Source organism: Hydra vulgaris, chromosome 04 (assembly GCF_038396675.1).
Source record: "Hydra vulgaris chromosome 04, alternate assembly HydraT2T_AEP".
NCBI classification, from domain to species: Eukaryota; Metazoa; Cnidaria; class Hydrozoa; order Anthoathecata; family Hydridae; genus Hydra; species Hydra vulgaris.
Genome location: NC_088923.1, coordinates 32,520,874 through 32,545,308, shown reverse-complemented (window position 1 = coordinate 32,545,308; position 24,435 = coordinate 32,520,874). Strand labels below are relative to the sequence as shown.

The 24,435-nt window shown below is 26.5% G+C and overlaps 1 protein-coding gene across 1 annotated transcript in view; it reads right to left on the bottom strand.

Annotated features, from left to right (window-relative positions):
* LOC100209320 (probable E3 ubiquitin-protein ligase HERC3) overlaps nt 1-24,435 on the bottom strand; it is an 85,327-nt gene that overhangs the window by 6,994 nt on the left and 53,898 nt on the right. Inside the window, exons 14-20 of the mRNA XM_065796100.1 lie at nt 15,649-15,698; nt 15,492-15,554; nt 14,840-14,899; nt 13,632-13,736; nt 13,410-13,499; nt 11,638-11,784; nt 4,438-4,485 (exon numbers count right to left, since the gene is read on the bottom strand). Of these exons, the coding sequence (XP_065652172.1) occupies nt 4,438-4,485; nt 11,638-11,784; nt 13,410-13,499; nt 13,632-13,736; nt 14,840-14,899; nt 15,492-15,554; nt 15,649-15,698 (563 nt within the window). The remainder of the gene's footprint in view (nt 1-4,437; nt 4,486-11,637; nt 11,785-13,409; nt 13,500-13,631; nt 13,737-14,839; nt 14,900-15,491; nt 15,555-15,648; nt 15,699-24,435) is intronic.

Here is a 24,435-nt window from a genome sequence, read left to right as displayed (position 1 = left end):
ATGGATATGAAAGTAAATACTTGAAAATATGTTGAGGCTAAGTTGTGGTAGCTTAATAGCTAAGTACCTGACAATATAACTCTCATAACCTGATTAAACTATTTTTTGCTACAAACATTTATTTATACAAGTGGTGCATTATTAGCAATAGAGCCTGGTGACTATAACCTTTTTTTGAAAAATTTTAGTTTTCTTTCATTCGACTGAAACAATAAAATTCTATATAAATAGAAAAGCTCTTAGGAGTTCTTATTTGATAAAACATCTTAATCTTTTCAAATCTTTAATATTATGTAATAGTCCTAGCCTGAGTAATTTATGTACAGTTATTCTTAAGATTGTCATCTATATTATGTTTGGTGAACTAAATGAGAAATGTGAAAAATTGAACAAAAAAAAGACATGTACTAGAAAAAATTGGCACTGATATTTTAAAGGATATTTATTTAACAATTGCATTTCAAAATTGAATGTTATATATATTTTGAAAGTACATAATCATTATTAATATACAGTAGAACCCCATTAACTTGAACCCTGGATAAGTCAGACGGATTTTCAAATCCCCTTGATCTCTCTCTATCAACTTGCTATAAAATCATCTGCTTAAGTTGTACCCTGGTTAAGTCAGATCATTCGCTATCTCGTACAGTTTTAAGTGGTTTTTCTTAGATAAGTTTTTTTCTTCTTTTCTTTTGTTGGTTTTCCCTTTGGCAAAACTTTTGCTTAACTAGAACTTTTATTTTGAATTGCATAATGAAATTTACAATTTTAATTGAACAAAGAAATTGTTTTGGTTTGTTTTATGAAGCACTTCCCCAAAAAAGTATATATTTAAAAGGTGAGAAATTTATCCGCAAGATATCACTAACTGGGCACGCTACAGCTAACATTTGTGCAGAAAAACTCACAGTGTTTGTTATTGGGAAATCAAACAAACTCTGTTACTTTAACGGAGTTAAAAGTCATTCCGTGCACAAAAAAAGAGCTGGATGACCTCTGAACTACTTGAGGAGTGAGTCAGAAAAACGACAGAAGGTTTGCATTAGCAGATGGTAGCATTGGTTATTGATAATTGAACCACTCATCCGAATATTGAGAATCTTAAATTAGTCACACTCTACCTTTTCCCCCCAAACACAACTTGATGTGAAAACACATTGAAATTAAGGCTCAATGTGTTTTCACAACATTGAATCTTAGTTTTCCTTTGACAATAGATCAATATCTTTCAATAGAACATAATTCATTGGTAGATTGAAGTCTTTTTCAACAAAATCTACTTTATGTTTTCTAGGCCTTTTTAAGTTATCCCAGAGAAGCAACATGATGCTAATTAGGGCCAAAATAACAGATTACCTGCATTAGATCTTAAAAACAACAAAAGACACTTCTTGAGGCATTCTTTAATGTATACTTTGATGTTAATTGTTCCTAAAGTCACAAAACAAGAGCTTCTTTCACCACATTCACTAATTGCTTGTTTAACTAAAAATTTTTGCATACCAATGCATTTGTATTTGGAATTCAGTTTCTTGCGATTATTTGCTGAATAAAAATGGTTTCCTGGAAGAGATTGAAAATATGCAACACAATGATAATGGTTTCCTGGAAGAGATTGAAAATAACAGTTTAATCATCAATAATCAAACAAGATTTTTTAGATAACTTTTGATAGAGCAGCTTTGAATGACAAACTGCAACACTTTGTTGTTTTTCTTTGCGACAAGAAACTTTTTTCTTTTTAAAAGAATAAAAGCCACAATTTCTCTTCAACTTTTGTATAGTGCACCATAGTATATCAGACTATAGTATAGAAGTGCTTTTCTTAAATTTGTTTGCTAAAGTTCAAACAGAAATCTCTAGATTTCTGTCTAAGGCATCTTTCACTTTTTTAACAAGAATTTGTTGAACAAAAAAAAATTCTTACTCTTCTGATTTCCTTTTAATTGTACCAGTGTCCATAACTCATTTCACAATATTCTGCACTGTTCTCAAAACAATCTGCTTTTTTAGAAATAGTTTTATTGGATACACCAGTATCCACCATAACTTTTAATCAGAAAATGCAAAATATTTTTTCTCGTTCTTATCTTAATTTAATGACATTTCATTTAAAACTAATTGTTTTGATAACAGAGATGTTTAAATTTTGATTAACATTTTGCAAATATTGATAGTATCTCATTTGCAATGTCAGCTGCTTTACCCGTTTCTGGCATTACATAACTAATATAGTTGTTGTTTGGAATGATACAATAACATAATGTTCTTCCTTTATGCTCCTATGTACACCAGACTTCTCAGCAAAAGTTGTCTTTTTTTTCATCAAATCCAATACAAATTAATTCTTGCATCTCAGCAGCATACTTAAAAACTTGTTTCTACCGCCAAAGACCTCTCTGGCACCTAAGTTTTGCAGGATCAATAATACATTTTAAAACAATTAGCTAATTAAAGTAATGTTCCATTTTCATAAACACCACATCAGAGCACCTGCAGATTACTCTGGTACATGTCATTTATATATATAAATATAGATATATATATAAATATATATATATATATATAAATATATATATAAAAATAAATATATATAAATATATATATATATATATATAAAAATATATATAAATATATCTATATATAAATATATATAAATATATATAAATATATATATATATATATATATATATATATATATATATATATATATATATATATATATATATATATATTATATTTTGTATTCAATGGCTGATTTTTTGTATTTTTGATATTTTCTATATTTTATTCAATGACTGATGATTGCTGTATAGACATGAAACTTAAAGTGCCCTAGAAAAATTGTTTTTTTCTTCATTAACATACATACATCTTTTGCCAACCTCAATCTTTTAGAGGTCGGCAAAAAAAAATTGATACAAAGGTCTTACCATAAAACATTAAAACGAGTTCGGCAATTTTATATATATACACTGCTGGTTTAAGTGAGCAGTCTGATGTCATACTGAAATAGCCTGCTGCCGGGGGCTTCAGACTCGCAGCAGAGCGCTGCTACATCGACTGAGGGTTTGGCATGGGGCAGGAATCTTATTTTTCATTATTCTTTGTTTTTTTCTTCTTTTTCTGAAAATTCATATTTAATTAATGTACCAAAAACATAGATAAAATTTTTTTTTAATAAGATATACTTCTTGTCAAAGCTATATATATATATATATATATATATATATATATATATATATATATATATATATACTTTTTTTAAAAATATATTTTTTAAAAGGAGGATTTAATGTAACTATTATTTGGGCTCATTTATTTTTATTGTTTTTTAGGAGAAACTTATTTTTGTGCCTACATTTAGAAATTAATTCTGATTTTCTGTTTAATAAGCATGTTTAATTTGCATGTGTAATTATTTCAAATTTTTATTGTACGCATAGTATGCACTTTTTGGAAATATTGTTATATGTAGGCGCTGTTTTAAGGATAGACCAATTCAGTATAAAATCATCAATATTTTTACCTTTTAATTCCCATATATATTTTGACAGCATGGTGTCTTTTGAATACTTTTTATTTTTAAAAGATTGCTTATGATTGGCAAAATGTTTTTTCCATTCACCATCTGTTATGCCAGTATATTGTTTATCAGGTACATTCTTAGAGGAAACAACACATTTATATACCACATTTTTTGATAAACAACTTCCACTCATTGGATGATTGTTTTTTGTTTACAATTACAATTTTCTGAAGTTTTTTCATTTAGGATTTCTTTTTTGTTTAGCAAAGCATTATTGTGTTTTACATTTTACAGTAGTTAAGACATTTGCGATTTCCTGTAATTTAATTTTTGGTATAAATTGATGTTTTATTAATTTGATCATTCATTTCTGATGAGTTTTGATTGATGAAACACAGTGTTTAATGAAAAAAAATTTGTGTTAAGTTATTATCTACTAATTCATATATATATATATATATATATATATATATATATATATATATATATATATATATATATATATATATATATATATATATATATATATATATATATTTATAGCTTTGACAAGAAGTATATCTTATTAAAAAAGTTTTTTTTATTGGCAAAAAAAACTTTTTCTTTTGTGCAATAAAAAAGTTATATCTAATACTTTTAGATATAACTTTATCTCTCAGTCATGTTTTAATATAGCTCTAACGATCACTTGTATAAGCATTAAAATTCTTTTTAATATAAATATATATATATTTTTAATATAAATATATATAATTCTTTTTATTATATATATATATATATATATATATATATATATATATATATATATATATATAATATATATATATATATATATATATATATATATATATATATATATATAACACACATGTATATATATACATATAAAATAAGTATAAGCATACCTTTTTAACACCACCGGCATCTTCTGCTTCCTCACCACGGAACCGAACCTAAATGAAATAACTATATTAATAATGTATTACAACATTAGATATATTATACCAAAACATTGATTTAAAATGTGGCTTAAATTGACTTGTGCATAGCATAAATATATCAACATTTTCAAAGGTATAAACTACTGCCAAAAAGCAAAAAAATTATTTAAAAAAGTGCAAAACCTGGTAAAAGGTCTACCAGTTGGTAAAACAAATAAAAGAATTCTGTTTCTGTTAACAAAGATTTATTGACTTTTGAAGACTTAAATACATACACTTTTAAAGAGAAGTGAAATAACAACTATTAAGTGAAATAACTATAACTAAATAACTAAATAACTATAACTAAGCTATTTAAACCCATTTTACATTGTATTACTATCAAATAGCATGTTATTATATTTTAAGACATGTTTTTTGATTTTCTCCACAAAAAATTTATTATTAAATAGCTCAATATACTCTTTTAGTACATATACTCAACAATATTTTTTTAAAAATAATATCAAAATTCATAAAATTAATAGCATTTAAGGATTAAGATGATGAAATTATTCCTCATAAAATATACTCAATATAAATATACATATAAAATAACAAATAAATATAAATATACATTAACTACTGCAGATAAATAATGCATGGTAAAGAGTGCATCTAGTTTACTTAAATACACATTTTAACTAATTTTTCAAAAAAAAAAAAGAAAAAAAATTTAATTAAAGAGATTTTTTTTAGTGTAATTACAAAATTATTGGCATTTGATGGATATATATATATATATATATATATATATATATATATATATATATATATATATATATATATATATATATATATATGTTATTATTATTATTACTTTAAAGTAAAGTATACTGACTGACATCATTACATTTTTTAATACAAGATTGTGCATTTATTATTTTTGTGCAATAAGATTGTGTATTATAGTAAAAATATTTTTGTGGATTGTAGTCTAGATTCTTGGTTAACTTAAAAATAATTGATGTAAATAAATGTTGTTTTATATTTTTGATAAACGACTTTATATATATAAACATATAAGAAGATATGGATTTCAATAAATCTTAAGTTAAAATATAGTCTTTGATTAGACAAGATCACAATTCATAAGATTCTTCTACCTTCATTTATTATTCAGTTGTAGCAATAGTAATATTAAAGGTAATATGTTTAATGATAACCGTGAAATTAAAATGGATAATATTAGGCTCAAAGAAGTAATTAGTGTAAATGCTAATAGGTGACTTGAAAAATGTTGTTGCCAAATGAAAAGATAGATCTAAGCAAGATGAAATTAATCGTCATTGAAATGTACAAAATGTTGCTTGGTGAGCAGAAAACTTACTTGCCAGAATTCAGTGTCAAGCAGTGTTAATGTCTGTTTATTTGATTTCACTTTAGACACTTTAAAACAAAGCAAAGTATGAATTTACTATTTATAGTAACAATTAATAACAGTTTTAAATATAAATGATTTTAAATTTTTTTATAATTTCAAACATAATTATGTTTTTCTTTTTTGGTTGGCTTTGTCATTACTTGATTAGTTAGCTTACTGTTGAAACATGATTTTAATTTTGTAAATTTAATATTATCTGAAATTTACTCTATTAATCATTAGTCAACAGTTAGAGAGAAGCTGGAAATTAATTAAGAAATGCTGGAAATTAACTTTTAATCAAGGTAAAAATAATTTTGTTTACTGGTAACATAATAAAATCAGTTACTATTATTTATTGTGTGCATTTTACTTTTTTTAACACGCTGGTTTGGAAACACTTTCTTTCTCTCCCTCTCTCTAAGATGAGACTTAAACGAGAATTAGCATATGGAGAACTAATAAAACTCATGTAATTACTGAGCTCTTACATGTTTCTTAATAATTGATAATTGATAAATACGTATAAGAAATATTTTATGAGCTTGGTATTTTATAGTATGAGCCGTTCAGAAGCCAATGCGGTTAAGTCCATTTTTTGATATTTTCTGATTTTTGGAAATTTTGATGAAATAAATAATAATCTTCTTAGTTATTAAAGGATTTACTCGTTGGTTACTTTTTTCTAGGTTAGACAGCCCTTTTTTTAATAGCTTCTGAATATATTGTATAATAATTTCAGAAGCCATTGTGAATAAGTCCACCTTTTATCAATATTTTTTTACATAAACTTTGAAATAAAAATTAAATTATTCTTCTTCTTTCGATATTTGTTAGTAAGAACAATAAACACTGAAAAACAAGAAATTTATAGTAACTGTAACCATTACTTCTAATTAGAGTTGTTTGAGTTTTATACATGTGCGTCAAAACACAAAAATATTACGTTGAAGTGTTTGCAAAAATTATTGTGTTATCAAAAATATTAAACAAATTTTCTTTAATAACTGTAAAAACTCTGACTTTTTAAAATAATAAAAAAGATTTATTGTAAGGGTATAAAAACAAAAAATTTCAACGGAAATAGAACACAGTGAAAGTGATACGATATTTCATCCTAATTCAAAGAGAGTTTACTATATTGATTCTGATACATTGTCAGATAACGAAGATATAGAAAATAATCAAAATAACAAAAAAGCTGGTAGAAAACGCAGCAGGAATCCTGGGAAATGGTCTAGAAATGTTGAGTAACAAAAAAGGATACAAGGTAAACAATATCAAAAAAGATTTAAAAGAATAATGCAAAAAAATTTGATAATAAACCTTGTAACTGTTTACAACTTTGTAATCACAAGATAACCTTTTATCAAAGAAAACAGATAAGTAATGGGTGACTATATATTGCTGTTCAAAGAAAGATCTGAAAGACTACCGGGGGCAACATATTCCAGATAAAAAAATAGATGATTCCCATGTAAGAAAACATATAAGTTCCTTTTCTGCTATTTCAAGCCATTATACAAGTGGTCATAATCCCAGACGCAGATACTTAAATTCAGACCTTTGTATTGCAAAAATGTATAACCTGTATGTCGAACAATGTAATGAAGAGCAAATTGTACCAGTTAAGGAAAAGTTTTATTACCATATTTTCGACAAAATTTAACTTACTTTTTAAGCAACTTTCAAAAGATACTTGTGCAAAATGTGATTATTTGGTAATAAAAAAACAATCTACAATAGATGAAGAAAAAAATGCAGCTGAAGTTGAACATAACGAACACTTGCAAAATGCAGAAATTGCCCGTAATAGTATGGCTAATGATCAATTAAGAGCTTCAGACGAAATAAATGTGTTTAGTTTTGATTTAGAAAAAGCATTACCATTTCCGAAACTATCCATATCAGTGGCTTATTATAAGAGAAACTTATATGTATACAATCTTGATTGCCATGATTTAAAGACTAACGAGGGCTACATGTATGTTTGGCCTATAACCCAAGCATCGCGGGGTTTACAAGAAGTGTCATCTTTTTTAACTAAACACATTAAATCGTATGCAAAGGATTTTTAAAAAATTATAATGTATTCAGATTTATGTTTAGGACAGAATCGAAATATAAAAACTGTGTTAAGTTTACTGAATTTGGTTCAGAGTGAAGATATAAAAGCTGAATCAATTGAGCTTAAATTTTTATTAAGTGGGCACAGTTATTTGCCCAATGATGCTGATTTTGCAGTTATAGAAGCTTATGCAAAAAAAAATTCTGTATATTTATAACCCTAGTCACTGGTATCATATAATAAAAAATAGTAAAAGAATGAACACTTTCAGAGTTGTCAAAATGAATACACAAGAATTTCTTTCCACAAAACCATTGGAAGAAGCTGTTACTAACAGAAAAAAATCAACAAGTGGAATAACAGTCAATTGGTATAATATGAGATGGATAAAATTGAAAAGGTCAAACCCAAGCAGCATTAAGTTCAAATATAATTTTGATGAGGATTATACCTTTCATGTAATTGATATAAAAAAAACAAAAATAGGTAGGCCAGTAAATTTAAAAAATATAACTCAACCTATATTATATCCTAATTGCAGAACAATTTCAAAAGAAACAAAAAAAGACATCATGTGTTTATTAAAGTATATAACTTCAATTAAACACGACTTTTACAGGACATAAAGGACAACACCTGGAGATCAAGATTTACAGTTAAATAACTCGGAAGAAGATGATGTTTGTTATGATGAATAAACATAAAACTTATGACAACAAATGTTATTTTATTATTTTTACATTTCTTAACTTTTTCAGCTGCCAAAAGGTATAAGTCCTAAAATTTTTAAGATGCTGTCATTATTTCAACAAATACTTACGCTTTTATTGACACATCCTGTACATATCTTGTTTTTTTGCAGAGTTTACACCTCGAAAAAAGACTTTATACACTTTTCTAATTAAATTAATAAACCAAGAATTTTAAAAACAAATGTATCAAAAAACAATAATTTTCTCAATTTTTGTGTTTTGGACTAAACCGCATTGGCTTCTGAGCGGCTCATATAATTGTTCAAATTGTTCAAACTATAATTGCCTCAATTGTTCAAATATTGTAATTAATAAAATTTTTTTAGTTCAAGTATTTTAGTTAAATATATTAATTAAAATATCTTAATATAAGTTGTGGTGTTGTTTGTCAGTGTTATTATGTTGTGTTGCCTAGCCTTTTTATAATCTTTTTTTTTTAATTATTCTGGAGACACATAGTTATGTGTGCCTAATGTATGCTTATCTTACGCTATGCGCTATTGTTACTGTATTTTGTGTTAATAGAACGAGGCTGTTACTGTTTATTCTTTTTATTTTCTGTTAATCCTAATTTTATTAATAACAAAATGCAAATAATACTTCTGTAATTAAAAATTGTAATTATTTTTTAATTTCTTTTTTTAGGTATTGGCAGGCTTTAATTGAATTTCCTTTTCTGGTACTTGCTGTGTTGTGACAGATTTTAAAAAGAACTTAACTGATGTTAATGTAGTCTTTATGTGGTTAACAATGACATTGCTGATAAGGAGTCAAACTTAAATTATTTTATATAGATAAATTTTTAATTAACTTTTTAGATAATATTTCAAGTTATTAAAGTGTTTTTATCTTTATTAATGATTTAATTACTAATAACCCGTATTACGGGTTGCTTACTGCTAGTATATATATAAATCTATGTATAAAGATTAAATAATAAATCAAATAAAATAAAATACTACAAACAGTATAAGACAATAAAAAGATGGTGTCTAAAAAAATACTATTTTTGAGCAGTTGTTATCTATAAATAAATAAATAAATTTCATTTGCTAAATTTTCTTCAAAATTCACAAAACCTACTTGCTCTTTGTGAGACTGAATTCTGCTGTTCCATATTCGGATCTCAGTGTTGGTGGCTATTTTTGATTCACAAAGATTCAATAGTTTTAGTCTGGGTTTATACTTACACATCAATTCACCTATTTGTTGTGAAATCAGGTTTGAAAATTGAAAATGACATCTGTGGTTTCAATTTTTAAAACTCTTCAAATGGCTTTGACCCTCTAACTGTTACTCAAATCTTACTTTTATCGTTCTTTTTCTTCAAATTCTTCTTACTTTTATCAGGTCTTTGAATATTTAGTTAAATATCTAGAATCATGAGTCTAAAAGCTTTCTGACAAACAACTTGAACCTCTCATTCTACTGATGACTTGTTAACTGCTACAACAAAACTTGTATAAGCTCTCATCATATCTGGAAAAGCTTTGAAATTTTCAAATCATTCCTTTCTAACTGCAGCATTAAAGTCACCTTTTGATTGTTGATGTAAAACATTTTTCCTCAATTTTTTGATTGCTAAAAAAAATTATCTTGAATGTAATTGCTCTTCTGTGACAAAAGTTGCATCTTTTCACTGTAACTTTACCATCATGTTTAAAAATCTTTTATTCATTTGTCTTTTTTCCTGCACATTAGTGCTTTAGGATTCTCTTCCATCTTTCTGCTTTCCTGACTTAAACAACCCTTTTTTTAGCACAATAAACAGATTTTTTAAGTCAGTATTTTAGGGTGGAATCCTAGAAGCGAACTCGAGTCAAGTTCGACTTGAACTTGACATTGTAACCATTAGCGGCAGAGTATGGGTTTTCCCCTCAAAAAATACTCTGCCGCTATTGGTTACAATGTAAAGTTCAGGTCGAACTTGACTCAAGTTCGCTTCTTGCATTCCACCCTTAGTGTCTTAAATCTTAAAATCTGACATAAACAATTTTTTTAAAAGTCTTTCTTTCAACTAGTGATGTACCAATGACAAAGGCTGGTTGAGGCTGATGATGTAATATATAATATGTTTAATGTATGTATATACAAGTAATATATTAATATTAGGTACGCAATTTGCATATATAAGGTGTGTCTATGCACCAGTTTGGCTTGGCTTAATAGCCAATGCTGATGCATCAGCCAATGAAGATTAATCAACTGATACTATTGGCCGATTAATTGACTGATGTCTAAGCTGATGAATTGGTTGCTGGTTACTAATGGCATAGGCTAGTAGGACAAGTCACTGCTGATGTATAGGCACATGTTAAATATGTATTTTACATCCTTAATATTGTTATAATACCCTTATATAAATACATTAAAATCTGTAATTAGCCACAATCAGCCATTGGTACATCACTACTTTCACTCGGTACATCACTTTTTCTCTAATAACTCCCAACTTGAATAGCAAGTGCTTACAATCACTATTTAAATTTACTTCCTTGTTGGGAGTTTGTTAAAAATAAATAAAAGGGAATAAAAAAAAATACTTTTAACTAAAAAGAAAACAATAACTCAATAATGTTGCTTTATTTTTATAAAAAATGATTAAAAAATTTAATTAGTTTCCCAAACTATTTTATCGTTTTTTACGATAAAATAGTTTGGGAAACTAATTAAATTACTAATGATTACTAATCATTAAAACTATTTATATTTATTTATTATTATTAGTTAATAGATAATAATAAAATAAAAATGGTAAAAATAAGCCAATTTTTTTACCATTTTCAGTATACTTAAGTTAGAAAATGTAGTGGATACAAAAATACAACATTTAAATTTATTAATTACAAATAATATAAAAATAAAATAAAAATTCTTTTAAAATAAAGTTTTCAAATCATAAAAAATTCCAATAAAGTTATATGAAAAAAAAATCTAGACACCTTTAAAGGCTTTTTTAATTCTATTGTTGATAAAGATAGTATCTGACTTAGGGTATCTTCTACAATATGTGATCTTCTGATATCCAATACAAGAATAGGATTTGGTAAACTAGATTCACCGCAAAATATAATTTGAGTGATAGCTGCCTAAACAAAAAATATAGTTTTTTAATAACTTTTTAATTAAGCATGCTATGTTGTATATTACCATATACATATAAAAGGTAAAACACCCAGTCTCCTAACAATTTATTTATACCAACTACCTTACTTTTAATAATTTCTTTAAGTTATAAATATGCAAAGAACTTAAAATATATTAAAACTATTTTTATTTAATGGATACACAATATTTAATAACAAATTTATTTCAAATACACAATATGTAATAACAATATTTAATGCATTAGAGCAATATTTTATTTAATATCATTCCACTGGTATATTGCTTTTTAGTCAAAGTTGTTACCACCCCAAAGTTGTTACCCAACTCTCTTTTTTTTTTCTCGAAAATTTCTCTTTTAAAGAATTTTTTAACAATTTCTATTAGATTAAGATTAGAAAAATTTAAAAACAAATATTTAATTGTGGTAAAAATACTGAAAGCTAATAAAATACCGAACCGACCCCCCCCCCCCCCTTTGCACTGAATAATGACAGATAGTTTACACCTTTTACGACAGACATTATAGATAAAATTATAATCATTCTTTCCTGATTTTCATGGAACTCACACACTGAGGTTTATTCATCATGACACTAAAATACTAATCCTCCCTTCCCCATGCACTAAACTTTTTTATATTTTTTAACAAATGTTTTTTAAAAAACAAAAAAAATACAACAAACCAAATATGTACTAAATGCTTTTAATGACAAACTTTTAGTTTTTGAAAATAAAAATTATAATGCGCATTAAGCATTTTTAACTGTTACTGTTAGCCTGCAGTGATTTGCTCCTATTAGCCCTAGTTCTCTTCTAAACTATAGAGTTCTATTTCTATTAGACCTAGTTTTCCTCTAAACTACAGAACTCTATTTCTATTAGACCTACACACTAAAATATAAAGGTAGAAATTTTTAGTTAAGGTAGGATATGCGGTATACCCTTAGTAAGGTATAATTTTCAACCTTAAAAGGTAGAAAGTTATACCTTTAAGTTAGAAAATTGTATGACAAATAATTGTTTTTAATAAAATTTTCTACCTTAAAACGTAGAAAATTATACCCTACTAAGGGTATATCACATATCCTACCCTAAGGTAGAAATTTCTACCATTTTTTTTAGTGTGTAGTTCTCCTCTAAACTACAGAATTCTATTTGCAAACTTTGGTGATAATGATTAAATTGCTTTTGCAGTTGATTCTACTTTATTAATAAAACTTGAATATCAAGACCCTGATGCTAAAAAAAGGAAATTAATTAAAAAAGATCATTTGAAAATATTTTATTATTTTCTTTTTTTCAGACCCAGGTTGATATACTTTCAATCAATTTCTTTTTATATTAGAGATCTGTCTAATGTTTAAGGGCCTTGAGCTACCCTTTCATAAAATTTGTATGACCCTTATTGAAATCATTTGAAATGTCATTTTAATTTACAGAACACAATTAGAGGATGAGAGTTGTCATTTTCAAAAAAATTATTTAAATTGGCATTACACATACCTTACTACACATACTTCTATTACACATACCTCTATTACACATACCTCTATTACACATACCTTACTACACACACACAAACTAAAAATCAAAAATCAAAAAATACATTTTTTTGAAACTCTGTTTCTATCATAAGAAGGTCAACTTTTATCTTGATGTCCAATATAAATGGATATTGACAAAATGCAAAAACATTCTAAATTCACAAAAAATATATTATTATTATTTATAAAAATTAGCCCAAATAAATATTTATTATTAACCATTAAATAAATAATTGTGAAAATAATAGTAATTGTAACATATTAATTAAAAAGAATACACATACAGGATATTGTAGCCAGTTCAGAAAGTCATCTTTTATAGGTATTTTAGCAGTTAGTTCTTCAATATAAAACACATTGAAAGGAATCTTATTTTCAACTTCATTTATCTAACAACAAATTTAAAATTATTACAAAAAAATAAAATTCAAATATACTTATAGGAAATACTTTTTCTGATATTATACTACTGTTTAAATGTAACAATGTGTTTTAACAACACATAGCTCTTTGTTTTATAATTTATTTTTCAAATATAAGTTTACCTTGCCAAAGCTGGGTGGCAAAGTCAAAGTTATTTTTTGAAAAGACTTTAATTAAGAAACACAAAACATGATAGAGTTAATAGAAATAATTTTATCAAATGGTTATCAAATAACTTTATTAAAGAACTTTGCTGTTTTATGTCATTTTTGGTTATGAACTATACGCACTTTGACATTTTATGAATACATATATTTTATACATGCAATAATTAATAAATTGCATGTTAATTATGTCAGCAATCTGTTTAGGTTGTTACTTAGTTAAACAACCATGTATTGCAAGGATTGTATTGCTTCAACATTTTATGGAGCTCTAGAGGGTTTGCTCTAGAAGAGCAAAAAAATCATCACTTGTTGCATTAACCAAAACTTAATCTTGCATGACTCATCATTGATAAAAGTCACATTTTTTTGCTGGAACTAAATGTTCAAAAAAATCTTTTATATCTAGTTTTTTTCCTTGAACATTAAATTTTAATCAGTTTTTATATTTTCCTAAATCATGAAATATACAGTTTTGAAAGCCTCCTTTCAACTATTTTCTAGCCCTCCTGATTAACTCTCATGATTTCTCTTTGCTCTTCTTCAAATAACAAGGTTAAAAGCAACAAATTTAAATATTTGTTGCTTTTAACCTTGTTATTCAGCATTCCCTTAAAAGATTGACTTTAAATAATGAAGTGTAGCTTGTTTTGCATTTTATGTTAGAAATAGTTTTAAAACAGAATAAAATACAGTTACAGTAATGCAAGACTAAAATGTCAGTCAGACACTTCTTTATCTCAGAATGAAGGTGTGTGAACAAGCAAAATGCGGAAAATTTTTCTATTATTTTATTGATAAAGTTTATACTTTGAATAATTTGTTTAATTGGATACTTTATGGTAAATGTTAAAATCAAATTAAATTAAATGCAATGAATAATTTTGTTATAAATAATAGGCGACCTGGTTTAACCTCTCTAAAACCATCATACAACTTTTTATTGCTGCATGGAGCACAAAAACCTAAAAATAAAAATTTATGATATTGAAAGTTTAAAATCAACTCAAAACAATAAATATTGAAAGTTTAAATTTAACTAAAACAAAATGTAAAAAACCTCACTAAGAAAAAAAATTAACAACTAAAATTATGTCACGGAAAATGATGATTCAAAACAAAAAAATAATACAGATGATAAAAACAGTAAGCATAAATTTACAAAAATTATGCAAGCAATAACCAAAATGCAAAGAGTTATTTACTAACCTAGACAAAAGAGTAAACAAAATTATGGATAAAAAACCTTACGATAAAAAACAAATATAAGAAAGGTTTGTGGTAGGAAATACTAATGAAAAGAATAAATATGGAGACAAAAAAATTTTAAGATAAAGATCAACCTTCAAGATAAGTTCAAAAAAATCTACACAACAAGATATATGACTACATGATATGTTGAATATAAGCCTAACTCTATTCATATGGAACTTTTATATGCAACTTGGTTCAATAAAATGAAAACATATAATAATTGCAAACAATTGTTTATAATTATGATAAGTTTAAGTGTAAAAAATTAAATTAAAAAATTAAGAAACAAACAAAAAAACAAACCGTCTGGTTTGGAGTCGGTGGTAGTTTATGATCTAATAGTTCTACTACAGATTTCTTGAAAGACTAAAAAAAAAAAAAAAACATTTAAATTTTATAAAAAAATAAATTCATACTAATAAAAAAATAAAAAACAAAGCAAAATAATTAAAACAACAACCTGCACAAGCCTCTCAAAAAATGATGCAGGAAGAGATGACCACCATTCCACTAAAAAAAATAATTAAAATAGTTAAAGATAATTAAAAAGTAATTACTGAAAAGTAAAAACTGACATGCTTCAAAAATCCAACAAATCAAAAACCAAAACTCATAAATAATAAAGTAATGCATTAGTATTAGTGTTTTTGCTAAATGAAAATGCATATATATATATATATATATATATATATATATATATATATATATATATATATATATATATATATATATATAATATATATATCAAGGCCTTCTTTATGGAAGGCCTTGACACCGTGCGGGAAATTTTTTGACGGAAGGCCAACTAAGAAAAAATAAATGGCGGATTAGTAAAAGTTATATAGCTTTGCTAAGATTAAACATACAAATTAACAGTCTGAAAAAATTCCTTATTTCTTATTGCAAAAATAGTTTATTGAGGTTAATTAACAAATTTTTAATAACTTTTAAAACGCTCATAAATAAAAACATTTTTAATTGAGATTTTCAATTTAAAAGAAATAAGCAATGTAAAAAAAAAATTAAAAAAAAAATTTTTTTTTTGGTACTAAATAGGAAAAAAAACATTTACATGAACTTAATTTCTTTGAGTTTAGTTTCTTTATTACTTTTGGGAGTGTGAAGTAATGCAAAGTTTTAAAAAAAATGTTTGCCAGTGTTTGGCATTGTTTCTTTGAAATAGAAAATCTGTACAACTCTACAATAAATGTAAACTGTCATAAAAGAAATGTTCTGCAAACTCTTTTATCTAATAAAGAAAAAAATATATAGCAAAATAAGGAACATTGAGATAGTGTCAGATGGAATAGTTAGTCCTCCCCTATTTAAAGTATTTAAATAAGTTCTGAATTTTTAATAATATGTAATTGTATCATCCAATTTCTTCAGTGAAACACTTTTGAACATAACCAGCAATATAGGGTAGGGTGGGGTAACATGTATTTTTGGGGTGTATTTTTGGGGTAATATACATATATTTAATAAGTATCCATGGAGTAAGTTATCTATACATAATTCTAAAACCTGAAAGTTACCAACAGTTTCTTCACATAATTGGCTTCTTTTTTTTTGTGTTAACAATGCTTATATATGATTTACATGAATAGTTAATATGTAAAACATGTTATTTAAAAAAATATATAAAAAACACGTTTTAAAACTTTTATCTGCAGTCTTCAGTAATATTACTTATGGAAATTTAATGATGTATATTTATTAGTTGGACCATGATGTAACAATATGTAAAATTTAATTTATAAGTTCTCTAACCCATATTGATAAATAAACAAAAATCTAAAATGGGGTAAAATGGATATACAGGTAAAATAATAGTGGGGTAAAATGGATATATATAAAATATATAAAATCCTCCCGACATTTAAATATACACTTATGCTCACTTTTGTGTTTTAATATTTAAACTATAATAGTTTTATATAATGCTTCTGAACTATTTACATTGAGATCATAGTTCAAATTTGTTTTCCCTGAATGGCTAGGGTAAAATTTAAACTCCCATATAAAAGTTTTATATTTTATTTTAGCATTCCTATTTACTTTATAATTATATATACACTTTATATAATTAAAGTTTGTTTTAAAATATTTTAGATAAAATAATAAGACTGAAATTAATTATTATGCCTCATAAATACCAACGCAAGACTATTGGAACATATGATGCCAGCAAATTAATGACTGCCATACAGCTTGTTAAGGAAGGAGAGTCAGTATACAGTGTATCAAAGTCTTCTGGAATTCCTTATGGGACATTATACAGATGATCCCATAATCAAATCTAAAGGAATGACAAAAGAATTGGAAGCGGTCGTGAGTTTGTTTTAAATTATACTGAGGAAAATCTTCTAGTAGAAGCCCTGATGTACTTAGCTGATAAGGGTTTTCCACAAGATAGAGAAGATATCAAACTGATGGTTAAATCCTATATAACATTTACTGGCAAAAAAGCTCCATTCAAAGATGACAAGCCAGGGAAAGACTGCTGCATGTCTTTTGAAAAAATATGGAATGTAGTTCTTGGAAAAAGAACCTGAACTTTTGACAAAAGCAAGAGCTAATGATCTTTCTCTAAAAACAGATTTTTTTGAGTTATATGAGAAAACATTAAACAATAATAATTTATTTGATAGACCACATTCCATATATTAATTTACATGAAACAGATTTACGTACAGATCCTACAGCAGGAAAAATCTTTGTTCCTAAAACATTAAAAAAAGCCTATTAAGTTGCTCCATCATGTGGTAAATCAATGTATACTGTACAGTTTTGTGGGTCAGCAAATGGCTAGTGTCTACCTCCCTTTGTCGTCTACAAAGCCATCCACCTTTATAGTGCATGGTGTCAAAATGGACCAGAAAATTCAATGTACGGTGTAACAAAATTCAGTTGGATGGAGGACTATATTTTTGAAAGTTGGATTGACAGATTTATTATACATATATAGGAATATATGAAAGGCCTGTGTTGCTGCTGTGTGATGGACACAACAGCCATATAACATATTCTACTGTTAAAAAGGCTATGGACAATCATTTAATTTTGCTTTGCTTACCTCCGAACACAAGTAACGCAATACAAACTCTTGATGTTGATTTTTTTGCTCCATTGAAATCCCATTGGAAGAAAGTCCTTAAAAATTGGTTAAGAGAAAGCAGACAAAAAAATGTTGACAAGTCTGTATTTCCAACTTTACTAAAAGCTCTAGTCAGTAAGATAGATAGCAAACTTCTGAAAAAAGGTTTTAATGGTAGTGGTCTTTACCCTGTTGACAAATCAAAACCTACGAAAAAGATAATGAACATGCAACCAAAGCACAAGGAAAACAAAAGAGAAAATGTTGTAAAAGACCTGCAGAGAGAAATTGATTCTGTACCTACACCTAGCCCAAGTCAACTGATACACTGATAGCACTTGCAAATTCAAAAAACCACCTGATCCTTGACGTAATTCTCCAAAGCATTTTTCAATCGAATCAGAAGAAAACCAAACTAAAATTACATATTCATTTCCACTTGATAAAAGATTCAAGACAAATCAATTAGCCACGACGAGTATGTGAAAGTGCATTGCTTGTATCTTTTGTAAGCTGGCAAACTCATTTACCAGATGTTGGTTACGTATTTTCAGCCATTGTTGCAATAGTAAGCAATTTTTTTAAGTTAACGTCATCTGAAGATCTGATTGCATTACAGGACTCATCTCTAAATCTAAGATTTGCACCAGGACATTTAACATTTACTATTTTCCAAAAATCTATAAGCAACTCCAAAAAAATGATAGTACCCTTGACACTTTCTTGGTCTAATTTAGGATAAGTTTTTAAAGCTGCAAATATCTCATCAATAAATACTTGTAAACAAGTGCTTACTTTTTGTCATTCTATTTTTGATGTTTATTGATGTTTCAGTCAACTTAGATAACTTTAATAATTGGTTTTTTTCAAGTGTACATGTATATAAGTTAACTAAATCTCTCCATTTTGAATGTAAGATATTTCATTATAAATAAACAGCAAATGATCTAATTTTTCTAACTTCAAAAGATGGACATAGTCATATAAAATATAAGTTCCATTTTGACATAACCAAGGTTTTCCATCTACTGTTTTAAATTTAGAAAAAAAGCTTTGGTTAACTTTATTACCATCAGTAATAATTACAACTAATTTACCATTACATATAGAACTTACTATAATGTCAACAATTAATTTGCATTAGTCTAGTTGGAAATCTGATGTTAGATTACTAACTGGTAAAACTCTTGCTAAAATTTCAGGTCCACTATAAAGACTTTTGATCATAAATGAAAGTACTGTAGTAGCTAATTTCTCTGGATAATTAACAGCTTTTCCAAAAATATTTCCACTTTGATATAATAAAGCAGCTTTTACATAAACTTCATCTATCAATAAAACACAATTTATTTTTTTCCCTCAAGGTTTGATAGCACAGAACTTAAAAATACCAAATCATCTTGAGAGTTTATTTTTGAAGTTATACGAGTTAAAGTTCGAACACTTGGCAACTAATAATCACAACACAATGTAACAGGTTGCAAAATATTTAAAAGCCTTGGTTATTATATCAGGAGAATATACAGTACAGCCAACAGAATTATCTCCCATTTGATTTAGATGCTGAAATAATATTTGAGTTTTATGATCCTCATCTTTAACTTTTAGATATCTAAGAGCTTCATTTAAAGCTGACTTTGTATTAAATGAAGCGATTCTGTTATTCGAAAGAGTTTTAGCAGTACATTTTGAACCATAATGAAATGCTTCAAACATTAAATTTGATTAACTATCAGCAAAAATAGTGGAACCCTACAACTAAAAACATTAGACTGGATAAAAATAGAATTGTTTTGCTTGTAAGTAACAATATCATTTCAGTAGATATATGGTTTCAGTAGATATATGTTTTTCAATATCTTTAAACTTTAAATTATCAATTATTTTATACTTTTCGAATTCATCTTTTATTATTTGGATTCCTCTTTTTGAAGGAGATAAAGTTTTTCTCATTTTTGGTGGTGGAGAGGATAGACAACTTTTAGAGATATTTGGAAACACTGATGGAGGATTAATCTCAATTTACCATGATATAAAGTAAACTCAGCATCATCAATGCAACTTACAAACAACGCTATAATTTGTTAAAGTTCAGTGTGAGTGAGAAATACTCATAAACTACTTGTTTTTTTTTCACAAGGAAATTTGTATACAGATATTTTACGATCTGAAGACTTAATTTGAGCAACAGTTTGGTATGCAGCATTTTTAAGGCATCATAAATTATTTATTTTAAATTTCTTCGAAAACAGCTACCAATATTTTACAACTTTAAACAGCCTTTATAAAACCAGCCTTCAGTCAAGAAAAGTGTTGATGCCTTCTATTATGAAGGCCCTGATAAATACACACACACACACATACACACACATATATATATATATATATATATATATATATATATATATATATATATATATATATATATATATATATATATATATATATATATATATATATATATATGTATATATATATATATATATATATACATATATATATATATATATACAGACACATATATATGCATATATATGAATATATATATATGCATATACATACACGCATATATATGCATATATATATACATGTATATATATGTATATGTATACAGCAGTGTACCCTACAGTTTTTTCCCAGTCGCCCTGCGGGTGACTGAAACAGTTTTTATTTCTCATTTGAACCGTCCGCTATGATAATCAGTGGTCCGGTGTAAAAATTTTTTTTGTATTTTTTTCGGCAAAAATAAATTCAAATGCCTGACTACTAAAATACGTCTAATAAGAAACGGTTTATTTAAAAATAAATTAATTTATTAAATTAATTAAAGATGTGTTGTCATTTTTGTCATAGTCGAAATCTTTATCGTATTTGTTTTTATCAATCTTAACAAAAGTTTCATTATGTGAAGCAAAAATGTTGAAAGCCAAAACTGCAAAGAAATGTTTTATATATAGAAAAATATTCTAGTTTTCTCTCTCAATCTTCAATCAAACTTAATTTAGTTGAATGTTTAAAACACGCTTTTAATGTTTTGAACATTTTCATTATAGTAAAATTATTTTTTTTTAGAAAAAAAGAATTTCCACTTGCCTCATAAATTCCTTCTAATAATGATTTTTCATGTGCATTTTAATGTTTTTTATTTTGTTAATTTTGTTTGGCAAAGTTAAAAAAAAAAAATTTTACTAATGAAAAACAAAGAGAAGAGATTCAGTATTATTAATGATTCAACTGCCCATTCACGTAATTCAAAATACAACTACAAGGTTTAAAAAATAATACAATAGCATTAGGAAATAAAAGTAAAATGTAATTTTAAAACTCAATTTAAATTGAGAAGGAGCGTGCTTCAAAATGCAACAACAATGTTTAAAAAAACAGTACAGTTGCACTTCGAAATATTAAATTGCGTCAGCTTCTTTTTATTAGGTTTGGTAAAACTATACAACGCACCGTAGTGTACGCATTGTTAAACAAAGTGTATACTACTTTGAATATTTTTTAAAGTTTTCTTTTAAATAATCGCAAGGAATAAAAACTTTATAGATTAAAATATAGTTTTATTAATAGAAATTTTTTTGTAAGTAACAAACTGCCTGGTCGTCACGCCGGGCTACTGACAGGCATTTTTTAAAAAACTTCAGCTGCCCTTGAAGAAAACAAGTCATCTTGTGCCACTGATCATTAGAGTACAACCCTGGAATATATATAAACAGATAAAACAATGTGTAAAAAAAAAAATAATATAAAAGATATCAAACATGATTAAAGGATTCAGAAAGTGTAAAAAATTTAAATTTTAAAACTAACTTTGTATTTAACTGATATAAATGCCAAAAAATAAACAGACTATGTTTTAGTATAATGGGGCAACATGTAATTAAATTGCAAAAAAACAATTATTGCAGATAAACTTTCATCAGAACAGGCAGATAAAGCAAGATTAACAATCCGCTCTTTGTCTCTATTTAAAATTTTTTAACGTACTTTTTGTCTGTATATGTTTAAATTTTATATAATCTATATATAACCAAGTGTACAACCATCAACTGTCATGGTTGTTGCGATTGCAACCACGGGATCCCAACCTTTTTTATAATCCCGAAATCCAGGGATTCCCTATAAGATTGATCAAAACAAACCATAATGAAATAATACATATAAATAACAACAACTTATGCATCTCAATAAAATAATTTAAAAATAGTATAAAATTGCAGAAAATAATTGTATTTTCAGTTGCACAATAAAAGTTGATGAAAAGGTTTAATTTAAGAGGAAAAAAAAGTGAAAACCTTTGTAATATATCATGTTGGTTAGTTATTCTGTTCTGTAATTCTGCAAAATAAACTTTTTTTTAAACTTAAAAAAAGAGTGCAGCTCTTATAAGGTAGACTCCTAAAAGTTAAAAAAGCATGACGTATGTGGATTTTACAATTAAAAGTAACTCAGTTGTTTGGAAATATTTTCTACTGGATGAGAAAACCAAGACAGTGACATGTAAATTGCCAAACTGCAAGAAGATTTTTAAAATTGGAGGTGGTTAAAGGAAAGAACTTCATATGCACATGTTTTTGGTGCATAATGTGAAGGTCAAAGATCTAAACCACTAACAGAATACTTTTCCATTTATGAAAAGGAAAATAAAACACTTTATGTTACATTTGCTCACCTAACGGCATCTGACAGGCTTTCATTAATGTGATTTGTTCTTCAACAGATTTCGTAGAGTAAAAAAATAAGATTAGGCTTAGTTCATTAAAAAGAAAGTTCATCATTGGAATACAGTGATTCAGATTTTCTTTGTCTTTTGACAAATGGACGTCAATTCAAAATCATCAATATTTGAATATTAATGTTTATAGACAAAATTCTAAATTCTGAAGTTTAGGTTTATAACAATAACAGGTTTCATGCCAGCAGAAAAGTGCATTGAACTACTAGAAAAAAAATTTAAAGACCATAATCTTGATCTACACAGCGTCATTGTGGCTATAATGACTGATGGAGCAAATGTTACAAAAAAAGTGGAAAGGTTGCTGGCTGCTGATCAACAATTATGTCTTGCCTAAATACAACTTGCTGTAATTGATGTTCTTTATAAAAAGAGAGGATTTGATGCGAATCAGCCAAAATTGAAATGAGGAAGATTTAATGGGCTAAAATCATGAAAATGTAAGACTAAAATTGAACTAAATAAATTATGAGCCGGTCATAAAAAAATATGCAAGCTGATACTAATATTTAGACAATCACAGACCAAGAAAAACATCATACAAAAATATATAAAGGCTGAATATGGAAAACTGTGAAAAAAGCGGACTGCAAGACACAGTGAAGCGGCTGTCTGTTAATGCTTAAACAACTTTGCAAAGTAAAAAATTGTATACAAAAATCATTAATTGATATTTACCTAGCCCAAGATATTCTATAGCTCTGACACATGATAATGTGACAATATTATCAGAGACTATTATAATTTAAGTTTCCATTAAAGCAATGGTTGAAGCACTTTGTGACCAAGATTCTAACCTATTTACAGCCATAGCTAATAATTTTATGCTTACAAAATTAAAAGATGCTGACAAAAAAACAAGCAAACAAGGAAATGTGACCATAAAACAAGCAAGGAAAAATGTCTTTTTTAGGTCCTGTGCCCATTTGGTAAAAAGGGATAATCACCGATGCAACAAGCTAGACATGAGACATTATTATCAAAAATTCAAAAAGAAATAAAACTACTTTAAAATGTTGGTACACATGGTAACTATTTAGAAAGAACTTATTCATTTCTAATGACCGTGAAACCAACAAGCATCGAAACTAACAGGGCATTTTCTTCTAATAGACTAATCAATACAAAAATTTGTAACCATTTGGACAATGACACTTTTGATGCATTGAGCTTTCTTAAGTCACATTTCAAAGCACATAAAACATAATACTTTTCCTTATTTCTAACATAATTTCTGAATATTAATTAATATGTTTTTCTCTCATGCAACAATGTTATGTAAACTGCCTTTATTTAATAAATATATTTTTGGTTAAAAATGTACTATTTTTATTTTATTTAATACTATGTATATGTTATACTATTTTTCAATCATAGGATTAATCCAGGGATTGATGTTTTTTAATTCTGGG